General features: G+C 36.3%; 1 protein-coding gene across 9 annotated transcripts in view; it reads right to left on the bottom strand.

Moving 5' to 3' along the window:
- The window catches only part of DMD (dystrophin), a 1,072,200-nt gene that overhangs the window by 366,305 nt on the left and 681,661 nt on the right, over positions 1–24,234 (bottom strand). For all 9 annotated transcript variants that reach the window (XM_033051053.2, XM_033051056.2, XM_033051052.2 and 6 more), the window contains 2 exons: positions 14,350–14,497; positions 12,270–12,419 (listed from right to left, as the gene is read on the bottom strand). In XM_033051053.2, coding sequence (XP_032906944.1) covers positions 12,270–12,419; positions 14,350–14,497 — 298 coding nt within the window. The remainder of the gene's footprint in view (positions 1–12,269; positions 12,420–14,349; positions 14,498–24,234) is intronic.

Raw genomic sequence — 24,234 nt, forward strand, 5'->3', positions numbered from 1 at the left:
ATACAATGTATACATATATACATTTATATAAAATGTCAAAATACGAGTTTTATATGCTTGAAGGAGGGACAGAGGGAGTAGACCCAACAACCAAATTATTATGGCAGGTATCTTTCCATTCACTTGAAACACAGTCTGTCCTAAAAAAGCCCAGCAAGAAACCAAAACACACCCACAGAAACCTAAAATAATTTTTTTTTTAAAATCAAAGCTTATCACCAGGTTTTTCAGTATTTTTAGTAAAAAAAAAAAATTTAAAAATGTTATCTCAGTATACTAAATTGTTTTAAAGTTCAATTTTTAATCAGGAAAAAAATTGAAAACATTAAATTGATCACTTGAATTATAGCTAACCTTTCTTGACATCTTGAATGTAGATATTTATAAGCATGTGCTTTCTTATAAGGTGTTTAGAGTTACCAATTGGATCCATATATGCATAAACAGATGCATGCAGTGAAGAAAAATAATGAAGAAATTTATCATCAATTCAGGTCAGGCAACTTGGTTCTCTGATTTGCATTCAAAGCAGTCAGATTTTAAACTAAACACATTATTCTATGCCAACAATATGAGAAATTAAGAATCAGTGAATGACACAGTTCAAATTCAGCTCTGAAGCACTTGGAGAAAAAGTAGGAACAGGCTGGCAATAAATCAGCCAACACAAAGCTCCATGCTGTCCTTCCCAGACTGTTTTCTATAGCTAGAGAGGTGAGTGTCACAACACTACACAACGGGCAATATTGCAAACATACACTAGGGGAGAAACCATCTGTACATTGGAAAAAAAAAAAAAAAGAAAAAAAAAGAAAGAAAATAAAAAAGCAGAAAGCACCAGTAAATACAGGGCTTGGGCAGATACAGAACAATAGCATTTCATCAGTAAAATTAGCCAAGAAATACAGTTAATTTGCCATATCATGAAAAGTGAAGTTTCCCAATGTTCATTTTTTAAGCGTATTTTTTACCAAAGCGACCCTCTTAAAAGTGGCAAAACATGAGATTTCTGCACCACATGAGATAAAATACATTCTCTGCAAAGTTCAGCAGCATTAATGGTAGCATTATTATTATATTGCCTGGTACAGAAGTATGAGCGCCCTGTAATTCTAATCCTTAATGAGGAAATTTTTCAGAAGACAATAAATCCAAACTCAGAGTCATGTAAGCGATGAGTGATACTAAAACTGAACCACCACTGCTGGGAGAATGCAAGGAACACAACTGTCTCATGATATGTATGTTTCCTTAGAAATTTGGCGTGAGAATATTGATTTGTAGGCACTAAAATAATCCCTCTACATAATCCCTGCATGTGATTTTTTTAGACAGCATATAAAGGGTATTTGTTCAAATTTAAGAAGCTGATTTGCCATATATTTATTACATTGACTCCATTGTTCATTATAGCTACCTCATAACATCCTATTTAATACTGATCCATGAAGGAAACTACTTTTACTATCCTCCTAATATTTTAAAATATAATTTAAAAATGCTTTTCCAGAATGGCCCCAGAAAAGAAGGAAAACAATTAAAAATGCATTCATTTCCCTTATGTGTTAACTCAAAATTTATGCAGACCTTGGCCTAATTTCATACAAGATTGGTTTCATCTTTCTTACAACTTTTGAATGTTAATCTCTAATGTTTACTAGCTTTAATATTAATGTAAATAAGTTCCACAGAAATACAACTGAAAGCAAATAGGTAGTCATAGGCAGATAAAAATCCAAGTTGACTTCTGAAGATCTGAAATTTAAATTAATCTGTTTCCAATCAACATTAATCAAGTATTTAGGATGTAACACGGGAGAGAAAAAGAAAAATTTGCAGAGGTTCTGTGGTGAGGAAGAGAAAGGGGGAAGTAATTAATTATATACTAAGGCCTATTCCATCCAGAACAGCAGATGATTAATCATTAAGTTTTGGTGACAGGCTGTACTTCAACCACTGTTTTAAAAATATTTATTTATCCCACCTATAAGAGGTAAACTGTAATTTAAGTAAATGTAGCCTCTTCTTAACAAATTGTCTCCTGCTCTAATATAATAGCACAAATATAGGATTATAATATTTATAATTTAAAAATAAAGAAATCTATGTAAATATGAATCAGGTAATTATATACAGCAGCGTCATTTAATTTTACCACAAAGATAAAAAAGAACAACAGTAAATAAATAAAGAATTTTCACCAACTCAGGTTAGGGCTACAGATAAGCATTTAACAAGGCAATTCCTTGTAAAACCCATGTGTCACACGCCATTGTGTGGAAATCAGAGCCTTAGATTCTGGTTATCAGGGATTTCATTTGTTAGCTCATTGTAGTTTGTTTTGGGTTAAGCTCTGGCATAAAGCCATCAAGCTGGCTAATGAAATTAGAGCCTGGTGAGTTTAAGGTAATTACAAGTCTGCCTATCAAGCCAAGGTACTGTTGCAGACTGTCTCTGGGGGGACAGCTTATTTCCTGAGCTAATTCTGCAGCTCACCAGAAGCATAAATTGGAAAACCTCCACGGAGTAATGGACATGGACATGATGACTGGCTGTTCAGATTTATGCCCTCTCTGTGGCGGAGGAACACACGCAGAGATGGGGCCCTCCAGAATCTTCCCCACTCCTTTACTCACTCCCTTCCAGCTTGTTCTTCACAGCTCCAGGAGCTGCACACCCGAGATGGGATTCCAGTGCTTGTGGGAGCTACAGCAGTCCCACAGCTGCTGTTTCTGGGCTCTCTGAACGAGCTCCTACAAGTTCTTGGATGCCTCCAGGGATGAGTGAGAAGAAGCTAGTATCCCACTTCAGTACTCTTTTATATTTTTGCTATGGGCCCCAAGGCAAAATAATCTAAAAGGACTTCTTGTCTTAGGGTAACTAGCCAGTGTTTACTTGCTTTCATTCCCTTTGGTATCTTATGTCTTTCCCTTCTATTTAAGAAAGACTGCCAAGTTTTGTCAGAGCATGGCCGAAGTTCTTTTCTAAGAGTAACAATAGGAACAGTGGCCATAAGGCAACACCAGCAGCAGAGTGAAAGCAGGGCAAATATGAAATGCTTTCCCCAGGGTCTGCCTAGGACTGACACAGGCCTGATGAAGCAAGGAAGACAGGGTGCAAATAAAATGGAATTGAATAAAAGATAACTTCAGCTGGAAGATCTTTTTAAAAATCTGGGTTGCCCCTTTCAGTACAAATTAAACATTTTCAACTTTGCCCTTATTTCACAACAGATCAACATTGACAATATGCCTTGGTTTGCAACCAAAGATGCAATATAAATTTGCAAGTGGAAACACCAAAAATATGGATTATACTTTCAAAGACAACAAATCTGAGTTCAACATCAAAGGACTATACAATTTCAATGTTATGTGTCAAAACATTAATCTCCAACCATGTGATACATCTAAAATTTTGTACTTTAGTTCAAGTGTTAATTAAGTAAGATTAATTGGAAGGTTAGTATCAGAATAATGAAAAAGATTTAAGCTCTAAATGGTGAAACAGCAGAAGAGCTTAATTTTATCAACTGACACTGGTCTTCACAATATTAAATTTAATTCTAACCTGAAATTATCAGATAATTTTCCACATATTAAATTTTACTGAGTCTAAATTTTACTCTTTTTATTAAAACTCACACACACAAAATCCACAAAAAAACTGCCACCACAAAAAAGGTAACATCTCTCAAAACATAAGAATATATGAAATTTAAATAATTGCATACTTTCAAAACCTAAGTCTTCATCCAAGTATTTTATTTTCTTCATATGAATTCTAAAATTACTTGCATTGCTTGCTTCTGTTCCATCTGAACCTGATGTCTTCCATGATTTTCCCCCCCCAAGTAGCCTAAACAACACAGTACTATGCTGATTCTATCCCTACCCAAATCTGATTACTTTGGTGGAAAAACCTTACCTATGCTCATCTTGGCAGTTTAGATCTCCTTGATCCTTTCCCTTGCTCCAATTTTCCACTGCTATTTCTCACTTGAGCTTTAGATAGTTATTTTTTCAGTCTGCACACAGTTGTGTGCATGCACTATGGGATGAATAAGAGCTCTGCAGATGGAAAGGAATATCAGTTCTTAATAATATATAAAGGGAGGAAGGATTTTTATAAAGTATGTCACCTGACGTAAAATCTTATTCTGTTTGCCCATTCTGTTTAATTCTTATGAATATCCAGAAAGCAGATTCAATTAAAGCAGTATCAATTAAAATAATGGTTGTGGAATTATAGCTCAATCTTTTAACTGAAGAAAATGCTCAAAATCAAAAAGTTGAAACTAATTAGGTAGAGACAGTAAGTAAGAAATATCAAATACTGGGGAATAGTTTTGCAGAAGTCAGAAATGTTATTGCAAATAAATTAACTTGCTAAGTTATACTGCTAGTAAGGCATCACTGTAAATAAAAGTCAGGAGAGCCACTGAAATGACTTGTACATATTATATTTTGAGTGACTGATGCCTAATTTCAAATGTCACTTCTCTCTCACAAATCAACCTCTTTCCCTGTCTACCTGAAAAGACCAAAAAGAAAACAATCAAGTTATTGCCCAGCTATTTTAGAACATCTCTCCAACATGTAGTTTTTCAAAAAGGAATATGAAAATTTTCTCAGTGGTAAGTGCAGAGCAAAGAAATCCCAAATTCCAACATTTTAATAGCAGTGAGAATATGTCAGTTTCTTTCCTGCTATGTTGAAGTACCCTTTTTGTTGCTTTCACCAAACTCTAATATAGCACTTATAAATGGATCTTATGTTGAGGAATCTCAGAGTGGAGTAAAACTTAGCTATCCTGATATGCATAACAAGATAAGCTGCAATAAACATGAGCAAAAGATATGTTGTGGGATATCTGTGAAAACTTTCAAAATTGTTATTTTTGTATGCCCCCCTTGGGAGTGTCACTTTGATATACAAAGCACTTCATGAAAATGGGCTTCAAATATAGGATAACTTATAGTGTCAGGTTTAAAAAAAAAAAAACCAGCATTGCTTGCATAGAGAAAAATGACGTATTCTGTATGAAGAATTGAGGAAGCTTTCTTTACGACTTGCTTCGCTTACTAAATGTAATTCAAGCAGCAGCTTCTTTACCACTCCATTCCTGAAAAAATGCAAATATTAGGAAAAGAAGAGACAGTGACTGACTACACTGCAATCAGCCCAGAGCATAACTGGACTAAAAGCAGGTTTGATGTTATCCAAGAGAGGACTTGGATAATAAAGAAATAACTGAAGTCATAATAACTATTAAATGCAAACTTCAATCCAGACTTCTTGATAAATCATAACTGACACTTCCACAGTACTTGTAAGATGATTACATGAAACAGAAATTCTTACAGCCAGAAAGTTTGATCTGCTCAAAATCACCATCCCTAGAACATGTACCAAAGAACACTTTAAAATGAAGAGGGAAAAGTTGGTTTATATGCATCATTTCTTCATGAAAAACAATCAGTGTACGAAAGAGTTTCATGTAAGTTCAGTTTAGGATCCCATTTAGTTAATTAACTGAGCCATTTGCATTAGCAAACTCAATATTGACTCTAAAACAAAATCTATGTAATTCCTTTACACCCATGAATATTTATGAGCCATAGTGTCTCTGACAAAGTCAGAGTAAAGACTGTATTATTAGAGGAAGATAAAAGTAGGCTACTAAAAATATGTATAAAAGATTTTATTTGCTAAATATAGAAGAATTTTATTTGCTTTGCCTGTGGCATTTTGTGTTTCCTTGTGAGGCTCCCAGGACCTGACCCTGGGAGGTGTTTAAAACTTTTCAATGGAATATTTGCAATATTTCTTATTTTTATTAAAACTATATATTTTCCCCATCAATGCAGAAAAACTAAAGCATTCCAAAAAAACCCAAAAACAATGCTGTAAACAATTTTCTGCTTCATCTGGCTGTCTAGATTTTTAAAAAGCAAACAAACATATTCCCTGCCCCAAAGATTTGCTTTGTTTTTCTTCCATGGTAATATGATCATGTATATCACAGTCTTCTGAATATCTGCATTTTTATATGTAATACTTGCAACTAATTGTCATTCATTCTGCTTTCCACTTTCAGCAATTCGCCTTTGTCAAGGACATTTTTGAGTACAAGCTCCCCCACCTTAAATCTCTGCTAAATAATCTAGTCCAGGAATTTATTTTATCTTTTTTTTTCTTACTCAGTTCTTGAAATCCAAAAGCAGCCACAAAGGCTTTAGACTCTAGTTCTTTCAGTAATTTTTACAAAAGGATATTCTGACAGGAAAATTATTTTAAAATAAATTAAAAATGCTCTAAATGTTCTTTTGCTGGTTTTCAGCAGAAAATACCTCAGGCTACACACAGTTCTGTGAGGGACTGCAGTGGTTAAGGGCTTACACTTATCCACAAAGGAAGCCAAACCCAGAAGTTGTGCTGAGAATCAGCTCCAGATGGGTTCAGGGTGGGAGGACGAGAGTTTTTGGGTGTGTGACAAGACTCTATCTCCCCTTACAAAAACTGGCTCAGTTGTAAAACCCCCACCCCAAGAAAGCCACGTACACAAGACACTCATGTGAGAGGAGGTGTCATAAACCATCAAAAACCCCCAAAGTGTGCCCCATAATCATTCCTAAGGCTTGCACCAGAGGACTGCACATGAGGCAAATCAACGTCACAGACCTGGAGTCTGCCGTGAGAGACTGGGGGAGGCCCCTGAGCATCCCCACCGGGCCTGAACAGGTATCAACCCATCCAACTCTATTTTGTGGGACCCTCACCACTGAGAAGACCAGAAGAAGAGGATCAACAGGACACCTTCAGGGTTCACAAGGAAGTTGTGACTGTACTGAGGTCTGCCCTCAGTCTCCTCCAGGCTGAACAAACCCAGTGCCCTCAGCCCCTCCTCACACGGCTTCACCATCCCATTGTCCTCCAGAGCCTTCACCATCCTCATTGCCCTCCTTTGGATGTTCTTTAACAGCTTCATGTCTTTTCTATACCATGGCACCCCGAGATTCCCCTTTCCATCCCCAGCACCCCCAGGACCCTTTCCCTGGTGCTGCTTTCAGCCTTTCATCCCCAGTCTGTCCATGCCTCCAGGGCTGAGGAAAAGTTTTAACTTTATTTTAGGTTATTGCGCTTGTGGGAACTTTAATTACATAGGCATGTTGCTATACAGACAGGTCTATATAATTAAAGTATAATCTTTATCTTGTAAACAGCAAAGAGTAAAACATTGATTTTAGGCCCCTATGGTCTTCCTTAATAGAGATGGATGAAAAACCTGACAGGCAATGGCAGTGTCTGTCTTGGAACTGAAGTTTTAGAAAGCCCAAACCGTTGCCATTGATTGGTGCGCAGTAGTATCTGAGTATTGTTCATTACAAGTGAAATCTCTCTCAGATGCACAGTAAAGAAATGCGTAAGGATTTGCCTGAAGTTACTTATTTGCTGTCTAGTAATTCAGATGCATGAATATTACCTCAAAGTAGCTGTCAGCACATATGTATTGAAAATTAGTACTTTTTACATTCAAAGTACTTGGCATAACTTCATAAATATATGATTAATATATTCTGGATTTGCATGGCAAACAAAAATAATAAGGAATTTTAAGCTGGTTGGCAAGACAATATGATATATATTGCATATATATACACACACATGTATTTAATCATGCTTTTATCGTCTCAATATATAATATAAACTTTTTACCCCTGCATGACTTGACTGTATTTCATAAATATTTTTATTTGTTTAGCTTTTAAAATTTTAATTAATACTAACTGCGAACAATACACAAATTAAAAAAAAAAAAATAAAATTAAGCCTATATATACTTGTTTCTTAGAGCTTGTGACATTCCCAGGTTTATCCAATGAACATTTACATCAAATGTCTTTTTGCTGTACATGAGTCCATTTGTGAGTATGGCTGATGATAATATGAATGTGGACTACATTTAATTAGCCATCTATGACAGACTGTCACAGATAATTTAGCATAACAAAAGACTTTATTACATTTAATGGAATCAGGTCACTCATTAAATGAAAGTAAATTCAGGAAAATGTCAACCTTCTGATCCCCAAAATGCCAGTTATACTATTCTTATTTCAAATTGAAAGAATAGAAATCAAACTGTAGCATTCATTTTCCAATATATTTTCCCCTCCATACCACAAATAACAACAGTAGCAATTGTAGTAGTTCCAACTGTGAGCTCAAATTAAGCTGCATTGACATGCTGGAAATTTTATGTCATTGCAGGTAATCTATGAATAATTTCTACTCAAGGCAAGTTATAATACGTGAACTATAACCTTGTTATGACTTTGTGTTTCTGCGCTTTTGGGACCATCTGTTTTTCTCTACACTTGATCAGCCAAGCTAAGACAACCTACGCCTGTTCTGGTGGTACAGAAAATGTTCACAAATTATAGCCATGTCACTCCACTCTAATTTTTATCTTGTCCACATAGCACAACAAATTGATTTGCTGTGGCAATAAACAGTGAAATAGTCTCTTTGGTGTCTAGTAATTAGAACTAATACTAGTAGACAAATTAAAAGGTAGCAAAACAAAATGTCTCCATCAGGCACTTATAATAACCTTCATAATACATACAGTAGATGTTGTGAAGACTAAGGTGGATAAATGAGGAGAATGCTGATTTTGGCATCCAGCTTACTTTCAGATAATTTAGCTCATCGCTCTTGGCTGACACCAGACCAAGAATAATATTAAAGAGTAATAAACTCCTTCTAGCAAACCTCTGATTCCATGGTTCACTGGTCTCAGACCTAATCTATCAATCCATTTACTGCACAGTAAAAGGTAAGAAACCCATTACAGATCTGTTACGTGCCATGGCAGGTGGTATATGACAAGAACTGAATTCATCACAAACTCCAGTGCCGAGTACCCTTTTGGATGCTTTGAAGCACTAGGTGGTTACCTTACTTGGACATCACAGCAGAAGATACTTTAAGCTTTGAAAATAAATGAAAAATTCTTGATGTGAAAGCATAAAAATGGTCATAAAACACTTCATTTTTCATAATATTAAGACTTCACAAAGATAATGCTATTTTCATTTTTACAACAAATACTGGCTTTGGAGAGGGTACAATAAGTAAAACCAGGATAGAATTTAAAAGTCATGCCTTTCAAATTTGGGCTTTAATCTTCATTCTCTGCTTAAACTATACTGTATTAGGTAACAGCCTATTATAATCACTATTTGATAAAGTTGTATAAAGAAATGTGTGAAAATTATTACTATCCAAAGGAAGAAAAACTCTTCACATATCTACTCTCAAGGTCATCAGAACGTGATATAAACACCCAAAAGCAAAGACAATTTTGAAGTAAAGGCTAAAAAAATACTTTTATGTGACTGCAATTCCCTTCATACTAAATTCGTTTCTAGGTTATTTCCATTGCTGTAGGGCAACAGTTTCTGTGACTGTAAAGAAGGTTTGAACATGACTTATTTCAAATATGTCACCTTCAAGGTTAAGACTCACAGGTGTTGTCCCCTGTTCCCCTGCTTGGCAGATCAAGGCAAAACAAAAATTTGTGATAACTTTAGAAGATATTTGGCTATATTCTCAGCTGGTGCAAATTTTGACAGCTTCTCTGAAGTAAGCAGAATTACTCTGGAGTATACGAGATTATGACCTAGCTTACATTATTTACATAACTGTCTTGTATGTTTCATATCTTGAAAATAGTATCAACCTGCAAAATGGGATAAATCATAAATGGTAGAGTGTTGCATGCTCATTTCTAGCAGAGATCCCAGAAAACAAAACATACCGTTTGAAACAAAGGATTAAAATATAGGATGCACTCTTAAGAGGAAGTGGAGAGACAGAAAAGCCCCAGAGAAACCTCTGTGTGATGATGTTTGTCTACTGTGCTTTGAGGAACACAAAAAAATATATCCTCATCAAAACCACTGACTACAGAATCATCCTCAGGTGACCGAAGAAGTTTGCCTCATATAAAAGTGCCCATCCTGTGAGCTTTGGCTCAGAGTAAATATCTGTGGGGTTTTTCCAGTGCTTGCATATCTACAGTTGAACGAAAAAAAACCATTAAGTTCCTCTGTCAAGCTCGCAGAGTTTCTTTCCATGATTTCTAGTTTTAATTCAGATCCTAGATTTTCAGGGCAGAAAGGGGAAAAAATAATTGAGGTTTCCTACACAATCATGAGTAACAGCAAAACACATACAAGTGAAAAAATAATTATTTTTCCCTTCAGAATCATTGTGAAAATCTTACCGAACTGCAAAATGAGCTTCTAACTTTTTGTTTTGTTTTGTACATCTGTCAAGATCACAGAGAAAACAGAAAACCTGTGAAAGATAGCACCTTCAAAGACGATGCATGGATTTGAGTATTGTAATTTTCAAATTCAATTTCTGTTCATTAAAAAAAAAAAAAAATTGACAAAAAGCCCACTACAAAACCAAACCACTGCATTTTTCAGATTCTTTACATTCAGAGAACAAGGGAGAATGAGAACTCAGTTTTATACATTTCCATGGGTAGATAACAGAAATAATAATGATGTCGTTAAGCAATGATCTCAAATGGAAGATTACTTTTCTTGGTTTAGTCTCTTTTAGTAGTAAATGAAAATTTTCAAGTAAAAAATTCTAAAAATAATTATTTTGCTGGACACATTAGATCTAGGAGACATAAAACTATAAAAATTCTGTAAATTGTAATGATTCACTAAACAGTAGTTTTTGTCTCCCGTATTTCACCCAAACCTAAGTACTTCCAACAATACCCACGGTTTCTCTGACTGTGACAAGAGACCCGAGACATTTTTGCACCAGCCAGCAGAAAATGAGAATTCCAAGTTTTTAGGCATATGACTAATCAGTAAAATGCTACATTCAGTGACAAATTGCAGATTTTCTTAAAATATATTTATGTAATCTGACTAAAAGGAAAGTTTTTTTCCTGAAAATTAATGTTGTCTTTTTAAAATCACGGCTTGGGTATTAACACGGTCCCTGAATTTCAACTATGTACATGCTTCCTTCAGCCACTAGATAACACTATTTTGATCTTGAAATGTTCTCAATTCTATACATTGATTTCAGAAGCCCATTTGTAGACAAAAAGATACTTCTGCCCAGTCACTGAAATAATGATTTATGTGTCCAACCTGGAGTTTGTGAACGCGATCAATATTTATTATCCACTTTTGTCTGAGTCATTAGCTAATATTCTGAACTTTGCCAGACTGCTCCTGTTAGGAAGAAACTAGTAAGAGTACCACATCAAGTTCCTTTTTATTTCTCAGGTGTGTGATTGAAATTCAACTGTGTTTATGGAAATGTAACAAAACCCAGATGCATTATTCTTAACCAGAAACTCCACCTTGCCTCTTCAGTAAGGTACTCAGAAGATTATTTTCTCACTCTTTTCACCCCCAGAGCTAAAACACAATTAATTATTCCTTTTTGCCCCAGCATCCTGGTAACTTTAACAGATACTCCAGGTAAATGTCCCTGACTTTGACTTTGTAATCAGTCTCCACAGAAATCCTTCAACTGATTCTATCTTGATCATTTCCAAGCAGGCTAATCCATACCTTGGGCAGAGGTCCTCTGGACAATGCTTTCTATAACTTCTTACTTGAAAACCTCTCTTTACCAGATTTGCTACACATTTTCAATACAAAAAATATGTTATAAAACAGAAAAAAGTCCTCCCTTCTTTCTATCACTATGGAGATCCTGGAAAGCAAAATATGAGGTATTTTGCTACACAAAAAACCAGAAGTGAATGCTCAAGTTTGGAAGAAGTGTGGTGGAAGGTGAAACAGTGGTTTCAGTGTCCGCCTTGGGACTGAGAACAGGACAGATTTGGGAAGTGTTTCCATAAAGAAAATCAAACATTTGCCTCTCCCACACCTTAGTCACAAAGTCTGGAGTATTTGCTGTTCCAGCAAAAGCACCAGACTACAAAAATGATGCAGTGCATTCCACCCTTAAGTAGAAGAACTGTAATTTAGGGAGTGTATTTGAATGCAACATCATCATTCCAGTCACTAATAGTCTTAGTTTGCTATCACTGTTTCTCACAGCATTGTATTGTACCCATTTTTCTTCCTCAGGTTCATTATGCACACAAATGTCTCTTCATACAGAGAAAAATTATACATACCAGAAAATATATAATGCAAATATTCACTGCAGATTAAAATTTTATATCACAGTTATATCAGTAATATGTCTAACCTTTAACAAACGATGGTTAGCCTCCTTCAGTGTACTCTCAAGCTTATGTTTCTTGTCTGGGTTCAGTGATGCACTTCCAAGTGCTATTCCTCCAGTTTCATTTAATCGTTTCAGTATTCCCTTGTGGGGCGGCAGATCTCCAACTCTTAACTGGAACAGACAAATACAGCAGTTAAGATGAACTGTGCTAGGATTTTCAGCTCTCTTATCTTGACCCTTATTGATTTGTGTATCAGCCAAAGGAATAAACTCAATTCAAGACAAAATAACTGTTGCTTTCTGAATGTAGAAGGCTAAAAAAAACCCCAAATGAGATTGTATTGGTCAATCAAGTTTAAAGAGAGTTCTAAGTGACAAAATACATGGTTTCTCAGGATATTAATCACCATTACATTATAAATTCCAGGCCTGGACACTCAATACTTCATGTATATCAATTTTCATAATCTTATAATATGGTATGGAGAAAGTATTTTGGAGAAGTGCTTTAATATGCTCCAGGCTCTGAACAGTCACCCAGATGGTATGTGGGGAAAAGCCCTCCACTCCAGCTTAACTTCTTAATTAAGAATATTCATGTAGGTTCACTATAGAAAAAAAAAAAAAGTCAGAAGAAAATGCAAGGCAGCATCAAAATACACCACTCTTGGCCACATATATTGTTACTGAAAACTTATATTATTAAGGTGACTTAATATATCAAGTAAGGTTAATGTTGCTTCAAGGGTTTTATTGTTCTGGAGTTTTTCCTTGTTTATTCTTGATTATTGACAAAAGCAGGTAAGTATGAAATGAGCCGTGCTGCAAGGTAATGCATTATTATTATTTGCTCCATTAGGATGTATTCCCTCTTGTGCAGCCCCTAAAGAAGGCAGACTGTAAAAACAACATACAAATAAGAGATGCTAAAATCTTTAATTTTGGGTTACATATCCCTTAGGAAATTCTATATAGGAAATATTTGCCTGCGAAGAGAGGTGCTTTCCTGGTTCTAAACAATCTATTTCATCTTTAAACCCTAAATAATTTTTGCCAACTTTAAGATGCATCCAACACCCTTTAAAAGTATTTCTTTGCCTTTGATCTGATATCTTCAACAACAGAGCCTCACAAATTCCCTTACCAACTCAATTGTATCTTCTGCTAAACAGAAGAACAAACTCATAACATGGTTGAGTCTCTATTTGGTGAAATTATATTTATCCTATTTTTATTTGAAAATAAACTTGAAGATAGATTTTTACTAAATAATCCTTTAATTTTTATTTTTTTTTTAATTTTGTTGTGAGAAGGATGGAACAAACTGACAAGTTTTCTTCAGATTATTTAAAGCTTTATTCATTGCTAGCTGAATTTGTTCAACTTGGATTTACAAAAGGAATAACTAGGTCCTTATCCTCAAGGGAGGAAAGGAAAACCTTTAGGCATATATTTTATAAGTAATATGTGTTTGCCAATTACTGTTTAATTTATTGTACAAGTAATTAAAAATAGTCATTCTACTGAACACATCTCAAAAACTAAACACAGAAACTTCTGTTGAATATATTTATTAGCAATATCAAACTCTAACATATTCATGAAAATATTCCAGCCCTTCAAAACAAATATTTAATATTCTGATGGAGTTTTTTAAAGTATTCTTTTAAAAAGTCACCTAGATCTTTAGTCTAGAAAATGTTGCAGGGATATTTTAATGAGTTGACATTTATAATTATGCATGAAGTTCTGGATCCTCTTGTGAAATACTGAATACCATTTAATAAGTGAGAAGCTATAAAATGTTAACAAGATACCTATAGAGAAATGCTATACAGTCATGTTCTGAATTATGAAATTATGATGAAGAAGATAAGGATTAACTTCCTAGTTTCAGGATATTTTTCTATCAGTAGATTTTCCAGTGGTCTTCTGGTATTAGGGTGATCAATATTCGTACCTGGGTTTTGAAATTCCCAGCTTTGATTTGTCTAAAAAAGTTATACAAATGCTGTATTTGATGTCAGAAACCATTTTGGAAAATAGCTTTTAATGTAGAATTCATAAAGTAAGACAGTATTAAGAAAAGAGCTTACAATACCTTTACTTTGCTCAGGCAGTCTCTCAACTGGTCTTCATTCCCTTGTTCAAGGGGAATACAAATAACGCTGTCTGCTTCCTCTAACCATAAAATCAACTTGTTCAAATCCTCTTGAAATTCTGATAAAATATTCTTTTCTTCCTCTATCCTGCAATAAAAATGTGAAATTAATGTTTTTATAAGTTTATTTTTATATTGAAGTGCTTATACATACTGAAGGATGACAAATAACTAATTATTAGAATTTAACTAATTATTTTTATAAGTGGGCCACAGATTTCTTCATATCAAAAATATCAGACAAACATCAAGGCCTTTTAGCATGACATTAAATGTATTTTAAAAGCAAAGATCAAGGTATAATTTACAACACCACTAAATTTCCAAACTTCATTTTCCAAATGTGGCAGGTAGCAAACAAGCATACCAGAAATAAAGGAGCTAATTATTCAGACTAAAAATTCTGCTTGAAGTAACAGCCGGGAAGTCCAGTGTCAACAACTAAGAATTCTAGCATCAAGTGTTACCAAACTGAACCTGTAAAAGCTGACAGACTCACCTGGACATATTAAACAAGATATTTCAGTAACTGTGCCATATAGTTTGGTGTTAAGATTCACAAAAAGCAGGTAGGGTTCAGTTGATAAGTAGGAATAAGATGGGATTCACAACACCTAACTTTATATGTCCACTCTTCATTTGTCTCCATATACAATTCATCTGTTCATTTTCACTATGGTTATATAAATATACTGAGATGTGAACTTTTGTGCAAAAGCTTCTGAAGCTATCAAGAGATGCAGGCAAAAAAATTCAAGAGCAGCAGGGAAGAGCATTGGTAGAATGCGAATGCTTGGGATTAACATTTAGAATGGGCCCTTCTAAAGAAAAAAAATACGTTTTGTATAAAATACTTGTAATTCATCCACTAAACTTATTCACATATTTAGAATTACCTCTATGAAAAGATTAAAGATTAAATACTTATCACAATTAAACAATGAAAAACAGATCATGCAAGGTTGGATAATATTTTTATTATACCAATTTCTTCCCATATATAACTGGCTCATGTAGTATTGGGGCATTCACACTCACACAAAGGCCTGAAGGTATTCATCCCTTCTGATGAGGCAAAACTGGCCCAACTACACTGGTAGGACAGGCAGCTGTCCTGTTTTAGAAGGTGTCACAAACAATCAAAAATACACAAATTGCCCTTAGACTCATTTCTGGAGCCTTGCACCAGAGGACTGTGCATGATCCACAGTGTTTAATGTCCCCTCCCCAGAGGAGGTACCTGGGCATTCCCACCTGAACATGAATATATTGAACTTTATGTCATGCAGGCTTCCCTCACTCCCAATGGATCAAGACTAAGATCATTGCTTTGACCCGTGGGCACTGAAATCACAACAATCAAATCTTGTCACCTTGATCCACTCAAGGGCATTTCTTTTTCACTATCTACTCTTATCCTTTCTTTTATTTTCCTTATACATTTTCTTAAGTGATATCTTTACACTTCTATATTGTTTAATTTCTGTAGATAATAACCAAAAAGGCTACAAACCTCCTTTCCACTGCAATAAAATAGTTCTAAAATACAGTAATTTCACGAATACAAGCCGCACCAATTTGACTAAGATTTTGCTCCTAAACCGGAAATGCGGCTAATAATCAGGAGCGGCTAATACAACCTCAGAAGTGCCTGCCAGAGTGCTGAGCCGAGCAGCTGCAAAGTCGGCATTTTGCGATTGTTACAAATCGCTACTCTGTTGCACCGCGGGTGGAGCCTGGCTCCCTGCAGGCAGCACGGGGGGCGGGGAGAGAGGCGGGAGAGCTCTCTTTCCTCCTCTGCCACAGCCCAGGGGAGAGACGGGGGGGGCCCGGCGCCGCCATTGCCGCGGCCCGGGGAGGAGAGGGGGGACCCGGGCCACCCCTACCGCAGCCCGGGGGGGGGGGGGGGGAGCGCGCGCCGCCATTGCTGTGGCCCGGGGAGTGGGGGGGGAAGCCCACGCCGCCATTGCTGTGGCCCGGGGAGCCGACGGGAGCCCCGCGCAGCCATTGCTGTGGCCCAGGGAGTGGGGGGGAAGCGCGCGCCGCCATTGCTGCGGCTCGGGGAGCCGACGGGAGCCCCGCGCAGCCATTGCCGCGGCTCGGGGAGCCGACGGGGAGCTTTGTCCCCGCCCGCCGCCGCTGCGGCAGGAGCGGGGAAACTCCGTCCCTGCCCGCCGCCGGCGCCACGGGCGCGGGAAAGCTCCGTCCCCGCCCGCCGCCGCTGCCGTAGGAGCAGGGGAAGCTCCGTCCCTGCCTGCCACCGCGGGGCAGCGCCGACCCGGGGTGACCGAGCCCAGTGGCAGCGGCGGCCGGCCCCGAGTAGCAGCACCGGGCTGGGCCACCTGGCCCCGTCAGCGGCCCCTAGCGGGCCGAGCCTGCACAGCCTTAGCTCAGCCAGTAAATCCCGCCCTCCCGCGGTTCTGTTACTAATTGCACGCGGGTCCTCGCTGCGAACGACAGAGCGGCTTATATTCGGGTGTGGCTTATTTATGGACAAAAACCGAAATGTTTGCCAACACCCAGAGATGCGGCTTATACTCAGTGCGGCTTGTATTCGTGAATTTACTGTAATCCTGCCATATACACACAGATAATTGTTCATTGAGTGTCATTTCACTTTAATCTGCCCAAAGGGATCTATTATTTACAAGAACCTCAGTTACTCTGCCTTCAGGAATGGGTTGTAGCAAAACCCAATCTAAACCTCCTTTGGCCCAACCTGACCTCATTCTCTGTTGTCCTGTCCTTTGTCTCTGGGGGGAAGGGACCAAACCTCATCCCACTACAACCTTTTTTAAAGGAGTTGTACAAAGTAATAAGGTCTCCCCTCAGCCTCCTTTACCAAAGAAAAATTATATTTTCAACACATGAAAGTTTTATTCATAACTACACTTAGATAATGAAAATTCTGGTTTTAATTTATGTATAAATTGAAATGTTTGGCAAATTTGTGCCACTTTGAACAGGATATCAATATAGTTCTAGATCAAACTCCTGGTTTAGATCTAGAGTGAATTCTAAATCAGCAGATTTATTTTTGTTCTTAAAACATTTTATCTTAATATTTACTAGTGATATGAGCCAAACACTTTATTTTTTTTTTTAAGCTCAGAAACAAGTTACTCTTCACTATCTGCCTACAGATTAAACAAACATAAGCCACTGGTGCCAAATTGTTCTTCATAGCAAAAAGTAAAAGATTTACTGTGTAAACAATAAATACTATAAATCTATTTCTATTTATACTTATATACAAACTATGGTTATACCCATATACCCACACATGTACATATTTATACAAACAAATACACGAAAAAAGGAGCACCATAAATAGCAAACTAATTAACAGCCCTACTTTCTTGATTTTTTCTTGGATTTTCTAATGGAATCATGCATTAATATTTTCATGAACTGTCATTTGCCCAGGATTTCTGGAAATGCAAATGACATCAACAAAAAAAAAAAAAAAAAAAACAAAAAACAAAAAAACCCAAAAAACAAACAAACAAAACAAAACAAACAAAAAACCCCCAACCAACCAACCAAAACAAAACAAACAAACAAAAATCCCCTGATGCTTCTAGCTATAGGAAGATTCCTTGTACTAATATATCTATTTATCACAACTCTGGATCTTTTATGGAGTACTGTTATGCAGATAGAATTCTTTCCAATACACACGGATTTACTGTTTGGTTGCACAGGCTATGCAACAAAGAACCAACGTCATAGCATCACACTTATTACACTGTTCTTCACTGAGAAGTGTTCATGTTCATGACTTGACAGGTCACATGCTCTTCTCATGCCAAAATAGGTCATCTAAAACCAGCTAATCAAAACATTTGTTTCTGTGAAAATGAGTCATATGTTAATCTATACTGAGATCCATAGCACTGCAACTACAAAAATGAAGAAAAACTAACTTCCTTTAATCTTGATAGAAGAAACACAACTTCAAATGTTTCTGAGGCAGTGTTCCTCCCAGCTCCAGTTATGGAAATCTGGGAATCAGGCACCCAGTGTTACACCATAAACCACAAAATAAAACCTCTGTCTCTCAACCTGGCCAGATACTCCAGAACTCAAGCTCTCAGTTACAGAACTCAGGCTCTCAGCAACAGGTTCATTTTTTCTGGTTTCCTCTCACTTCGACTCCTAAAGTGCATAGCTCAGAGGAGGCATTATGTGATGGCACCCTGAGGATAAACCTGAGAAAGATCCAAGTTTAAACACGTTAATTCTGGCACAGAAAAGGCATAGCATTCAACTCAATACACCCAAGAGCAAAATTATTGAGGCGCATAGTATTTTGAATGAGAAATCAAAAAGATTTCTTTTCTCCTAGAAGAGAGAGTAACTGACAAGATTCCTTTTTCATCTTAAGTATACTGTCAGTTTTATCACCCTTATGAATTGAGCTGCAACTCTTAAAACATTAAAAGTTTTCCTAGTAATTTTCCTACTTTGATGACTGATTTAAATACTGATCAGTAGGATAAGAATGTTTTTAACCTAAGAGTTTCCAGGAATTCTTTTAGAGATGTTTTATACATGTGTATATATACATATTTCATATGTCTGTGTGTATCTCTGTGTGAGTGTGTTTCTGTATGTGTGCATGCACAGAAGGGTTTCAGAGTTCAAAAAAAAAGAATTCCATAGAACTGCTTCTTTATTCTAATCAGGAACAACATGCAGTAAAGGAATTTAAAGGTTCACTGCAATTAACAGGACATGCAGGTGCATCTTATAATTTACTTTACCATCTCTTCTTGACCTGTAGAATGTTATTTCTATTATAAATAATACCCTGCAAGACAAGTGTCATATTATGCAAGCCACTAAAGCAAAGTGCTCTCTGTTAGCTGAATTGGTAAATTGAATTAAAAGTTTTAACTCAGTGACTGATTACAGTTGAACAAACTGATTTCTATCAACATAATTACCTTTGGAACAACAGATACATGTAATTTCTAGGTGTTTAAATTCATGGTGACAATTAAAAATTAACAGTTAGTTATTACTTAGGGAGTATGGGCTTTCAAATCCAAGCCTAAACCAGGAGTAAGGAACACGAGCCACCAGACAACTGAGATATGGAGAGAGCAAGAGAAAGCAGTGGGAGTACAACTTGCTAAAGAAGCAGGTGACTGAGGAATAAGATATAATTCCAGCAGCTGGCCCTGTGGAGCCAAGCAGATCTACCTCCATGTCTTCAAGCTGTTATATACTACTGCCTTATCCTTAAAAACCAACCAAAGTTCCCAAAAAAGCTTTTAACTCCTTCTCTGTTGGCAAAAGGTTTATTTCATTAACCCTGAAATATAACCCATCTTGACGGATGGAAAATTCTCAAACTATAGCACAGAAACACAGAATTTCATATGCAACTTTATGTCTTCTACACAGCTGCTATTCTTAGGAACATTACGTACTTTGTATTTTTCATAGTAAAACATAGCAGATTTCTGTTTGTATTTCTAAATTCATAGGGTCCGTTCATTAGCTACTCTGAATGCACATCTTTTTAGAGGAATCTTACACTCATTATGCTTTTGGAAGAAAATGCATCAATATTAAGCTTTTAATACTAAGTAATAAATTATTATTTTTCCTAACTGCATTTTCAATATATGGTAATTCATAGATTAGGGATTAGATCTCCTACCATAATTAAGCTGTATCAATAAAAAGTTCTTATGGTGGTCCACAAAAGACCATGGAAAAATATTTTTTTTTTTTCAAACGAGCACTAACCCTTAGTTATATTTGTTAGCTACTACATAAACATTCATGGCCTATATCAGTAAACTTGTATTTTCATGTGCAGTGTTGAGAAACCACATGAAATATATATTGCAGCTCAAGTGTTTTCTCCATGATCAACAATGTGATAGCAATACCATAACAACCCATAAATAATTATGAAATACATTAGATATATAGAATTTGTAACTGCACACAAGTGATGTTGGATTTATTTGGGAAGTGTCAGCTATAGAAATAAAATATTCAGCCACAGGAGTAGGACAGATCTGCACTTGTGACTCATATTCCCATCTGTAAGTCTAATAGTATTTTGGTGCTTTTTCACTTTTTACCATTGAGCTGTTGATTCTGTATTTATTGTATTTCTAAGATTAGGAATGAATGTATTTAGTAGCTTCTATTGAGAATATAAGAGACCACCAAAATAGTGACAAAAATTTAGAGAAAATATTTACCAAAAAAAAATAAAAATTGTTTTCTCATTCTTTCTCTAAAGAATGGATAAATATATTTCACTAGGGTAAGGAACTTTAAATAATTGAAATTAAAATAGCACATAAACTTTATAAAATATGTATTTAGATATAAATACTAAACAGTAAGAAGTTTAGCTAAACTATTTGTAAACACAATACAAATTTATGCCAGTAATTCTTTTCTAGTGATTCGTTATAAGAAATCCTAACAGTTTCAAAAAATTAGAAAAATTCAATATGTAGCTAATTATGTGCTGTAAATAAAAAATATATTTATTGACACAACTGTCATAAAATCTCTTCATCTAAACCAGTTTTTGAATTGCAACTTGAAGTTAATCACAGCCTTCAATATGCTGAGTGTTCAAGTAAAGGAAAACAATCATTTGCATCTACTGTGTTATGGAATAAAAAGAATACCTTAGTAAAGATACTGTATGAAAAATATTAAAAAGTACATTTCTAACATTTTTATTTAGAACAGAAAGCTTGTATTTTTGTATTCTGGAAAGTACTTGGAAGTATTCTGGTAAACAGTCTTTGTTCTGTCATTCTTTCCATAATTACTTCAAATTCGCTTGGGTAGAGATCTGAACAGAGGCAGTCTGCAGGTTCAAACTCATTAAAAGTGTAAATGTATTTGCAGCTAAAATAATGAAAAATTCTCTGCCATTCAACTGAACCCAATTTTAACAAATGTCAGATCGTGATGAATAAAAAACCCAAAACTGATTACTTCTGAAACACTGAAGGAATCTATTTCCTGAGCATCTGTTTTCAAAAATTACACAAGAAAGTTTCAGCAAAAGTGAAAAATAAAAAGACCAACCATGTTACAAATCTCTCAAGAGCCTCATTTATGAGCCATCCCCTTCTCAAGCTGCTATGTGAGATGTTGCTTCTCCTCCTATGTACATTCCCTTGGCTATCCCTGCCTGGTCCACGCGTTGCAGAAAGAGCAGCACCAAGCTGCAGCCACAGCCCTGGGGCTTGCTGCACACTCTGGCCCTAAGGACAAGCCACCACATCCCTAAACCATCCAAAACTCCAATGTCCCAGCGGCGTGTCTCAGAGCAGACTCAGCCTGATGTGGCCTGATGAGTCTCAGGGGATGAAAAGGCAACTTCTGTGGGTGAAATTCAGAAGCTTCAGCATTCAAAATGATCGCTGGAGTATGAAGAGAGAGACACAGACACTTTGCATTTCCCCTCTTTTGTCTGGGTTTAGCAACATCTATTCAGAGGGCTTTTTGACTTCCCATGGTCTCCAAAGTCTGTTCCAGAGTAATGCAGTACTAGAGTACAAATTCAAAGTTTTCCAAAACCTTTCCAAAATGTTAACAAAAACTCAATTAAATTCCCAATTTGCTAACTACCAGTGTATCAGACTTTCAATCAAGTTCCATTTTATTCAACTGCCTGGTCTATTTCAAAGTTTTCAGTAAGATAAAATGACTAGATGTGCTAAAATTACATTCTCATCTAATTCTTAGCTGGATGGATTAGACTGAAAGATACAAAAACTTTAAACACTGAATTCAAACTTCTACAGCTTTGAAACTCTTAGATAAAAGCAAGTAGAAGATAACATCCTACGCAAACATAACTCAAGCTTAACCTCTTGATCCTCGGTACCAAAGAAAGGAGATTCAAAGTCAATTTTAAGTCTGTGCTTTGCCTGGGATCAGCATTTGACCTTTTAAAACTGAAAACCAGCTCCTTTTTACTGAAGAGCAGTAGAGGTTCCTCAAATTGTTTTGAGATTTAGTTTGTATTTTTGTCTGTTTTTAATGAAGTTGACCTTTTGCAGTCCAAAGAATTCTTATTCATTAAAACTGCCAGTATATCACTGAGATTAATATTAGCATCTAGTGATCCCACAATCAGTTTCAGTAATTTATAGAATATCATGGTTTTGATCTGGTTTACAGTTCTTACTATTCAGGTAGTCTACTATTTATTCCAAACTATTTATGAAAACTGAACTGACATGGCGAAACTCTTCAAATTATATCCTAAATCTTCTCTTTTGAAGTCAACTTGAAAACATGGGGCTCATGGTGGTTGCAGGAAATATTTTGAATTTACAGAGTCTTTATCAATGCAGTGATAGTATTATAAATAAATAGTAGACCATTTAACCATACAACCTCAGGAAAACTGACAAAGCAATTTTGGAGAATTTGTCCTTCCCTCCCCAAAATATAATCAGTTCTCCAGAACATGAAAAATGTCCAAGTGTTTCAGAAAAGCCCAACAGGGAGCCATCAGCACTGGGAACAGGAGATGGTGGTTAAGGGGAACACAGAAGTCAAGCCATTTCCTTTACTGCATTCACCTCAAACTCTCACAGGATTCCCAGACATGAGGTTAAGAATTCTACAGGGCTGAGTCATTATATTTTGCTCCATACCCTTCTGTGGCCAGCACATCTCAAGACATTCAGAAACCATAATGTAAATCTTTAATCCACTTTACCATCTCTTACATTTCCAACAAGTAATCTTCCCTTCTGGTACTGAGGAATGAGGTCATTAGTATTTTGTTCCACTTTCAGTTTACCCATCAGTTCAACTTTGTTAATCTCAGTCATACCCCTCCTGAGATTTCTCTCCAGATTGAAGATCCCCACCTTCTTAGTCTCTCCTCACAGTGCAGCCACTTCAAGTCTTGGCTCATTTTATCCATCTCCCCCCATGAGTACTATCTGTGTGCCCTTTATAACCTTCAACATGCACAGAGGTCTGCACACAGTAACCAACAGAGTACGCCACAATGTTTGATATCACCAAAACAGCCTTTTTTGTTGTTGTTTTTATTACCCTTACTGATGCAGCCTAAAATATTATGGTTTTTCTTTTGCTGCCACCCCACATTGTGCCTGTAAACACTGTCAGCAATAAGGTCAAGACTGCTTTCTGGAGTTGGAACAAGCTCAGCATCATTTAAGTATGGGATAGTCTGTTTTTCTGAAATATTCCTTGCCTCACATTTGTCTCTGATTGAGATCATCTGCCACTTGTTGCCCATCTGCTCAGTTTTGGAGTTCCCACTATCAACTCAGCCTTTGACTACCTGAGGCATAATGTCATCAGCATTCTTGGAAATGTCACCATACACCTCATGTCTCCAACAAATTTCTCGCATTCATGCACCTTCTAAAAATATCTGTATCACTTTCTGCTACTCCTGTAATTGCTTCCCACCTCCCCTCAGCCTCTACTAATCTTTGAATTCAGCTCCAAAAATATGTCTAGAATGGACTGTCAATGCCCCACATAAAAGTTCAATGCTTCATGTAAAACTGTGCAGGATTATCAAAATCAATTCCTTTCATCTGGGTAAGCAAATAGCAAAAACAGAGCTTACAATATATATAGTTTCCTTGCCAAATAATGCTTAGCAGCATTACACTCAAATCTGAAATCACTAACAGATTTCATTTCTGGAATCCATTCAATTGCTAATTTCTTGCCACTTTATCTTGAGATCTGCTGAGCAAAAAAAATTTAATAGGAAACAAAATTTCAGTTGATCACTACTCTGAGCTACTGAGAATTAACTTTAAAGCAGAGCAC

Source organism: Catharus ustulatus, chromosome 2 (assembly GCF_009819885.2).
Source record: "Catharus ustulatus isolate bCatUst1 chromosome 2, bCatUst1.pri.v2, whole genome shotgun sequence".
Taxonomy (NCBI): Eukaryota; Metazoa; Chordata; class Aves; order Passeriformes; family Turdidae; genus Catharus; species Catharus ustulatus.